General features: G+C 46.4%; 1 protein-coding gene across 1 annotated transcript in view; it reads right to left on the bottom strand.

Annotated features, from left to right (window-relative positions):
* Positions 1 to 1,429: 1,429 nt before the first annotated feature.
* The window catches only part of LOC109924724 (tropomyosin alpha-3 chain-like), an 8,524-nt gene continuing 506 nt past the window's right edge, over positions 1,430 to 9,447 (bottom strand). Inside the window, exon 2 of the mRNA XM_020524718.2 lies at positions 1,430 to 1,573. Coding sequence (XP_020380307.2) covers positions 1,436 to 1,573 — 138 coding nt within the window. The 3' untranslated portion in view covers positions 1,430 to 1,435. The remainder of the gene's footprint in view (positions 1,574 to 9,447) is intronic.

Below are 9,447 nucleotides of genomic sequence, written 5' to 3'. Positions count from 1 at the left end.
GAGTCAGTGGAAATGCGTTTGATCATCAACTTCACCCCAGAACCCACACCCAAAATGGTGGTGCGTGTATGGAATGAGCTGCCAGAAGTAGTGGTGAGGGTTCGTACAATTACAACATTTAAAAGGCATCTGTATGGATACATGAATAGGAAGAGTTTAGAGGGATATTGGCCAAATGCTGGCAAATGGGACTGGATTAATTTAGGATATCTGGTCGGCTTGGACAAATTGGACTGAAGGGTTTGTTTCCACGTTGTACAGCTCTCGGATTCCTTAATCTTATTGAACGGTGAAGCAAGCTTGAGGGGCCAAATGGCCTATTTCCATATCTATTTCCTACTTTTTCTGCCGCATATTAGAATAAGGTCGTAAATCTACAGTTTGTGGGTTATAAAAAGTAGTGTTTCAAAAAAGTACCAAACCGGCTGTGAGATGCACCACAATGAAGTCACAAAAGACTAGAATTTCGTTTTCATTTCTGTATTTAGCCACAGGTCCAGACACAAGAATTCCCTTCCTCTTTCTCCAACAGGCGCCCCTTTAGGGAAGGGGATTCTGCTGTCCTTAGACTGGTTTAAGTGTGACATTAGGGCTACAGCTACTCCTAGCTGCCCTCTGAAACGGCCTTCGAAAACCATTCAATTCAATGGGCAAATGGGAGTGGGTACCAACTGTTAGCTTTGCCAGCAACACCCACATCCCGGGAGAGAGAGACAAGAAAAGCAAACTGCAGCAACATATTCTGACAGTCCAATTCCGACACCAGAGGACAAATCTCACCTCGCACCAGAGAAGACCAATGCAAGATCGCTCACTGGCTTGAGTCTAGAGGGGCAGCATTGAGAGCTGCACAGACTGTGGGGCAAAACACTGACCGGTGCAGGTCTGTCGCTACGGCCAGGACCACAGAAAAGGGCATATGGAGGAGGTGTGTCACAAGTCAAAATCTCAGCTCTGTAGTGACTTTCGTGGCTAGCAGGCTGCTAGCATCAGGGTGATCGATGTCACTGCCACATAAATAAGTCAGGACAATGCTTCGCTTGTTATCTCTGCTGTGAGAGTGGTACAAACTGATAACAGTGGATGAATATGGCATGAACACATTAGCGACACAAAGGACACAGCTCAACTGAAAATCTACCGCATTAAGTTGTCCTTAAAAACATTTTGCTTACATCAGATCTCCCTGTATCACATCCACCAGGCCCTACTGATATCAAGCAGCTCTTTGCAAACCAGGGAGATTACCTGGGACGTGTACAGCTTGAGAGATTTACTTTTTATGAAGAAGCAAGAGATTTCTCCTGGTGTGTCTATCAAGAGGACCCCCATCTCTGCTATTTGCCTTGCCCGCTCGCGGTGGTAGCAAGTCCCACATCCCTTCCTTCCCCTAAAGGGGTCAGAAGTGCCCCCGGCCCTTGCCTCTCCTTCAGTCTCACCTCTCACTCTCATCTGCTGCCTTCTCGGCCTCTTCCAGTTTCTGCAGGGCTGTCGCAAGGCGTTCCTGGGCACGGTCCAACTCTTCCTCAACCAGCTGGATGCGCCTGTTCAAGGAGGCCACCTCCGTCTCAGCCTAGGCAAGAGAAAGAGAGAGAAAGGGACAGTGACGTGAGTTACTGGGGCTGGGGAGGGAAACATGGCAGGCTTTGCTGAGGGTTAAAGGCATCAGGAGACCAAGTGGAAGAAAGTTGGTCGGCCAGTTTGATCCAGAACCCAAGTCTGATAAAAGGTATCAAGAACTTGCTCTGCTCCCAGCTTTTACGCGCACGCATACACACTCACATGGGCACACTGATATCCAATCATGGTAGGGGATAGCACGGTGGCACAGTGGTTAGTACTGCTGTCTCAGTGCCGGGGACCTGGGTTCAATTCCACCCACAGACTGTATGCCCCTTGAGTGCCTTTTAAAACTTTCTCCTCTCACCTTAAAAATATGCTCCCTTGATTTCGACTCCCCCACCCTAAGGAAAAGACCTTGTGCTATTTACCTCATCTATACCCCTCATGATTTTATAAACCTCTATTAGATCACGCCTCAACCTCCTACACTCCAAAGAAAAACGTCCCAGCCTATTCAGGCTCTCCTTCACAACGCAAACCCTCCATTCCTGGCAACATCCTGGTAAATCGCTTTCGAACCCTCTTCAGCTTAATAATATCCTTTGTATAAACAGAGTGACCAGAACTGCACACAGTATTCCAAAAGTGGCCTCACCAACGTCCTACACAACTACAACACAACATTCTAAGTGTACTAAACACCTTCTTAACCATTCTGTCTACTTGGAACATGGAGGACCAGAGCAAGTAAGGACAGCAGGAAGTAACAGAGGTGAATCAAGTGGATTTTCAGCAACAGTCGACAGTATTTTCAAGGTTATTATTTAGGAGGCTAGCTTTGTATTCCAGATTTATTCTTTGAATTTTAAAATACCCCTAGACGTTGTGATCGGGGTTTGAACCCGGGTCCCCAGAGCACTAGTCCAGGCCTCTGGATTACTAGAATTACATTATCGATACCTCATCGCCCCATAACAGGGTAAAGACCTGACAGTCAGGCAGAACATTGGTGAAGGTTGCAATATTTTAGAAACCCAGAATTCAGCAAATATAGGCAAGCTGCCCCTATGAATGGCTGTATGTTCAGGAAGGAAGCACCCACCCACTTGCGGTGGCTTCGCCACACCCTGTCAGAATCTAGTGTTCGCCTAACCATGACAATGCAACATGTAACAGCAAGAGGGAGCGAGGCGGCAAAACAGGAAGCCATTGCTCAGTATCGCATGCTCCTGACTCAGGCTGACAGTCCAGTCCAGTCAGTATTGGTGTCTGGCAACCAAATGATATAAAAGAAAAATAATCCAGTTCTTGGCTCACTCGGCTAACAATGCTGCTAGTCTTCCCGGAGAATTGACACTGGCCCTGACAGGACGGAGTGTACCATGCTCAGACTGGCACAAAACTGGTACACAGAAATCTCATCTCTTACAGCTATTGGGTTTATCAGCAAACCGTGGTACTCAATTGCTGGTAGGTGGTCGCCCCCTCTTTGAGGTTTCATCCACCGTACGGTTGCAGGAGGGTGCACTGAGGATTGGTGCTGCAGGGTATACACGACGAAAGGGATAAACAGGTATTATGCAAAGACTTGCGTAGGGATGTATTTGATGGGCTGTGGTTCGGACAGGCATGCAAAGATCCCACAGCACCGTGCTGCCCAACAGTCCTTGCCCACGATCATCACCTCTTCTCCAATGCTCCCTTGGCTGTTAATGGGTCACAGCAAAAAAACCCCACAAAAATCACTGAAATACTTCCTTGAGAGGTGGACACTGTTCCGAAAAATATATGTTATCTGATTGCTGCACAGCCTTCACTAACTTTTTGTACATTTTGAAAACATTATACATAGATCATAGAATCTACTGCATAGAAAGAAGCGTCAAAGCCCAAAGGCACTGGTGTTTCTGCTTCACAAGGCCTCCTCTTGCTGCCCCCTACACCTCTCTCCTTCTATTCCTTTCTCCCTCAGCTGTTTATCCAGCTTCCCACTTCAATACACGGCACAGCAGCTCTGGTTAGCACTGTTGCCTCATAGTGCCAGGTGACTGTCTACGTGGGGCTTGCACTTTCTCCCCTTGTCTGTGTGGGTTTCCTCCGGGCGCTCATTTCCTCCCACAGTCTAATGACGTGGAGGTTAGGATGGATTGGCCGTGCTAAATTGCCCGTTGCACCAGGGATGTGCAGGCTAGGTGGATTAGCCATGAGAAATGCAGGATTACAGGGATGGGATGAGTCTGGGCGAGATACCGTTCGGAGGATCGGTGTGGACTCGCTGGACCTAATGGCCTGCTTCTATGCTGTAAGGATTCTATGATTCTGGTCTTCACCAATGGAGTTAATATTTCAACTCTGGTCCGACTCTTCTTCAGAACTGAAAAGTCCTATAGGACAGTCATATCAAACTAGTAAGGTAAACTCTGATTCTCTTTCCGCAGATGCCTGCCAGAACTGCTGTGTTTCTCTGCATATGTTTCAGGTTTCCAGTGCCTGTATCGTTCTGTCTTTATTCAAGAACCTAAGGTTACAGGATAGACAGGAATGTGGAATTCAAAACTGAAACACACTTTTACTGAAGCTGGCTTGAAGTCCAAATGACCAATTTCTACTCCTAACTCAATACGTATGTTCGAAAGCAGCATTTCACTTCTGCTTCTCCCCAGCAGCTCCATTCTCACTTCCTGTGGTCCCTACCCCTTGACTGTTGGCAGGGTCATCACCGCTCTGATCAAATCAGACAGCTTGAATCAGTAAGGGGGAGGAATGCTGGCCAAGATCCTGGAAAAGAACCTTGGATTCATGACTCCTGCGGTCAAATGAGTCATAGCCACAAGAGTTTCGAACTCAATCAGGGAGAGGGGGGAAAGAGAGAAATGGGTGGAGAGAGAGAGGGGAGGGCAGAATGGGGGAGAACCTCCACCAATGTTGTACTTCCCTTGGAACACTAGCCAAGATGAGGTATCCAGGGCCAATCGTGATCACCATTTCTTTTTAAGCAAGTACCTAATTGGGGCATTCTAAAGCTGGTACAGATCTGATGAGCTGAATGGCAATATGGTTATGTAACTACAGGCTCTTTATTTAAAGAAAGCTAAAATCTGTCCTCTGCCTTGCTTTACAGGCACACTGTTTCTGGCCACCCAATTAAAAGTTTGTTTCCTCTTTTGATGATCAAACTGCACACTGCTCTCAAAGCTCAGCTCCTGAGTCACACATCACCGGTGTGACCACTTCCTCTTCGTCCAGGATCCATCTGCTTTTGCACATACACACTGACAGCGCCATGCATAATCACGAGTCTACCAGAAGCAAGAAGTCTGAAAGAGGAAGGAAGCACTGCTTACAACCAGCCTCTATCACAGAGCAAAATGGCTCGCAGTTCAGCTCATGTTGTAAACCCCTGCCAGATCTAGTTCTGGCCCAATCCTCGAAACATTTGTACGAATACAGGAGCATTATTAGGTCAAAACTCAACACTGAACAACAGAAGGGGATAGTAGGCCAAGACACAAAAAACTTAAAGGCACTAGGGGAAACTCAGCAACCCTATCAGCACCTATAGAGAGAAATACACATTTAATGTTAAGTCCAGTGACTATGTCAGAACAACAAAAACCTACTTAGCTGCTGCCGTTATGTCACCCTCCCCCCACCCCGATCCCTCAACGTGTTTGGCGGAGGATTAAAATGGTGGTTGCTGATGAAATCAGGGACTTTATCCCCCCCCACCAAACAACACATCTTCAGTTGGTACATAGGATCTTCAATACCCACCTCCATAGGCTTCTTCACCACTTCTGCTGGTTTCATACAAACAGCAGCAGGCCATTCAGCCCCTCTGGCCTGTTCCGCCACTGAATAAGCTCATGGCTGATGTGTCTGTGACCAAAAACCCCACTTCCCCTGCCTATCCCTCAACACTCTGGGCCCCCTTCGTTAGCCAAGGACCTAACTGTGCCTTAGGGGCTATTGCGGTAGAGTAGTAGTAGCACCCCTGTATCCGAATCAGGAGGCCCAGATCCAGGTCCTACTTGCTCTGAAGGTGGGCCATAACTTTTGTATCCTCATAGCTTCTATGTCTTTTAGTTCCTCTCTCTTTTTATTCACTGTTGTCCTTTTTTCTGTACCTTTCTGAATCTTCCTCTCTCTCCCTTCACTCATTTATCTGTTGCTTTCCAGTTTGACAGAAAATATCCTCTCTGAACAGGCTGAATAGGAAAACTTCTCTTACAGTGCCTTAAAAGTAAAAGGAAGCCTACAGTCTAAATGTTGAGAGATTGTAGAGTTTGGAGATGCAGAAGGTTCCGAGTGAGCTATTGCATGAATCAAAGAAAGATTATCATGCAGGTACAGCAAAGCTAATAGAATATTACAATACATTGCAAGGGGGGTGGAATACAAAAGTAGGGAGGTTATGCTTCAGTTAAACAGGATACTGTGCAACTACATCTGTACAGTCCTGGTCACCTTATTTAAAGGAAGGTAGACGCGTTTTAAGCAGTTCAGAGAACTTTACTGGACTAATACCTGGAATGGGCAGACTGTCTTATAAGGAAAGGGTAAACAGGCCAGGTCTGCATCCACTGGAGTTAAGTAGAATGAGAGATTTTTTTGAAACTTATAAAGATTCTGAGGGGTCTTGATGTGAACAGGATGTTTCTTTCTATGGGGAAATCTAGGTCACTGTTTAAAATAAGGGTAACCCATTTAAGACAGCGATGAAGCAAATCTTTTTCCTCTCGGAGTCAAGTGTCTTTGGAACTCTTCCTCAAAAGTAGGTGGAATGATTTCAAGAAAGAGGTGGATAGATTTCTGTTTAACAAAGAGAAAGTTATCCTGGATAGGCAGGAATGTAATCAATCATATCAGCCATGATCTTACTAAATTGTAAATTAAATAGTCATATTAAAATGTTTTGAGTAGCTGAACAGCCTACTCCTGCTTCTTATTCACATTCAATGACCTGCTGTCTGGGGAAGAAAGTTCCATAGACTTATGACCCTCAAACAGAAAACATTTCTTCTTCATCTTAAAAGGAGGTTTTTCTTTTTAAGAATTCTGACTCATAATTCTAGGTTCTCCCAGAAGGGGGATAATCCTCACAAGTCTCTTCCAAAGCTAGTCAAGACCTCTGAAGGTCTTGACTGTCAAAATAAGCTTAATTCTCAATTTTCTAAATCCTAATGGATACAGGCCCAGCTAACCCCTTCATCCTCGTTATCAGCAAACTTGTACACTCCTGGTAATACCCATACACAAAGCATTTGTTCCAAAAGATTTGGTTATGCTCCATGCAGGTCCTCTCCCATCTTCCCACATCCTTCTATTCCTCTCCACCTCATATGTCTACTCTGCTTCTACCTTCAGTGCATGTCTGCTATTTGCCTCAACCACTCCCTGGGAGAGGGAGCTCCATCCTCTCCTTGCTCTCTGCGTAAAGATGTTTTTCCTAAATTCTTTGATTTGATTAACCACCGGTCTCGTAGAATCATAGAATTCCTACAGTGTGAAAGCAGATGAAGTGGCCCATCAAGTTGATACAGACCCTCCAAACAGCATCCCACTCAGACGCACCCCCTACTCTGTCCCTGCAACCCTACATTTCCCACTGCTAACCCACTTTGTCTGCAAATCCCTGGACACTATGGGCAATTTAGCACGGCCAATCCACCCAGCTTGCACATTTTGGAACTGTGGAAGGAAACCGCAGCATCCGGAGGAAACCCACGCAGACGCAGGGAGAATGTGCAAACTCTATACAGATGGGCGCCCAAGGGTGGAATCGAACACGGGTCCCTGTCCCTGTGAGGCAGCAGTGCTAACCACTGAGCCACCGTGCTGGTCCACGACCCTGTGGTTTTGGACTCCCTCAAAAGACTAAGCATCATTAAACCAATCACAGCAAGGCCCCCTGAGCTCCGTGCAGTGGGATTTGGGACTGATGTGAAATGGCCCAGTGAGCTTCCCATGTGTCACATCTCTGCGGCTCATTGGAGCTTGGAGCTCAAGGAGGAAACTGCAACTGAGAAGGTTGGCTTCCGAATCGCCCCATCCCATTGGCTTCTGAGAACCACTTCTCAAGAAGGAAAACCAGATTGTCAGTTAATATTTTACTGGAGTGAGTGGGCTATAGAGCCACAGATCACAACTGGGGTTCAAAGATTTCCATTGAGGTACAGCTGCCCAGCCCTACCACCGGCCCAAGTCCGCTCCTGTGGACATCTGCACAACCTGAACGGGGCTCCAGTGGCATTAGCACCCTTCCGCATCTCATTCACCTTCTCTTCCTCATTCAGAATAGAAAGGAATGCCAGCAGCTATTTGGCCACATGCGCCAATCCTAATGATGTGCCCATGAGAATGCTCTACTCCTTCGAACCTAACCATCACCCTCCGCCAAAACTCCAGACGGACAGTGGAAGGAAGAAACAGGCAGCTGAGATTCCCACCCCAGATCATTATCCAGTGAACATCATTCAAAAAACAGGTTAGCCACTCCCTCCCACACCACCAGTTGCTGAAGGTGGTGGCCTGACTGTGGTCTTTAAAATAAAGAAGTTTTCAGAAGGTAGAGCTAGAGTAAGGTGTTTCCATTTTTGGGGATGGCGAGGGAAGCAACGTTACAAAACAGCCACCGAAAATATCCACTCAGGAATTCAGGAGAAACTGCTTAACCTGAAGAATGACAAGAACATGGAACTCATTCCTATAGGGAGTGGGTGAAACGAATAGCAGACATGCCTTTAAGGGGAAGCTGCTGTTTATTCGTTCTTGGGATGTGGTCGACTCTGGCGAAACCAGCATTCATTGATGTTTCCCAATTGCCCTTGAGCAGATGACTTGGATAAACGTGCAGGGGAGAAAGCAAGAGAAGGATACGGTGATAGAGAGAGAGCTGGTTGTGGGGTTGGGGGGGGATGGTGGGTGAAACATTGTGGGAGAAGGTTTTTTGTGGGCTGCAAGGGTCAAATGGGTGTTTCTCTGTGCCATAATTCTTCCTGCAATACTACTACCCTTCTCCCATCATGTTTAGTTGGATAGATCTCCTCTCATGGTAATGCTATACGGGTTGTTTGACGGGAAGATCCTCTAGTACATTTTAAAATGTCTTGCATTTAAGCCTATATTGCTGCTGCTCAGCATCACACTTTGTCCCCTCTCTCACCTCAATAATGTCAAAGGCAGATGTGCAATCTTTATATGAAAGGGAAGGCCAAGTTTGACCACAAGTGACAGCAACTGATGATAAGCAGGATGTTACTCCTGACACCAGCAACTCAAAAAGCTCCCAGTGAAGTTAGCAGAGGGTGAGGCAGTTTTATGGTCTCGGTTGAGAGCTTGATTCCCTAATTATTTCTCTCAAATGCCAATTACTTAATTGTTTCAATTGACAGCTTAGACTAAAATAACCAAATGCAGAAAAATATGCCATATATCCTGAACTTTCCATTAAATTTATTAATTTTAACTCCAGAGGAACACCTTCACCTCTCCTCCCCTCCCCTCTGCTGGGCCTTCAAACTCAAACCCCATAGAATCCAAGTGAAGGAATATTCCCCAACATAACGGCCATGCTGTATTATATACCCCCATAACCAACAGTAGTGTCTTCACTGCATTGCACATCTTGCTAACCCTGTGAAGGACATATTGCATTACATATCCCCCAATAGGAGAAGCATCTTGCACTGCATTGTCCCCAACACCAGAGATGGAAATGTTACACTACACATCTCCCAATAGGAGAAAGGGCATGTTGTATTGCATTACCCACGCCGCATCCCAAGGGATGGGAAGGTGGCACCGCACGCCCTCCAGCAATGCGGACAGGCTGCATCGCATTGCCTCCAGAGATGGGAAATGTTGCATTGCATACCAACGCAT

This window comes from Rhincodon typus, unplaced genomic scaffold (assembly GCF_021869965.1).
Source record: "Rhincodon typus isolate 14 unplaced genomic scaffold, sRhiTyp1.1 hic_rhity00005541, whole genome shotgun sequence".
Taxonomy (NCBI): domain Eukaryota; kingdom Metazoa; phylum Chordata; class Chondrichthyes; order Orectolobiformes; family Rhincodontidae; genus Rhincodon; species Rhincodon typus.
Note: the sequence above shows the minus strand (reverse complement) of the source record. Positions and strands in the feature narration are given on the sequence as shown.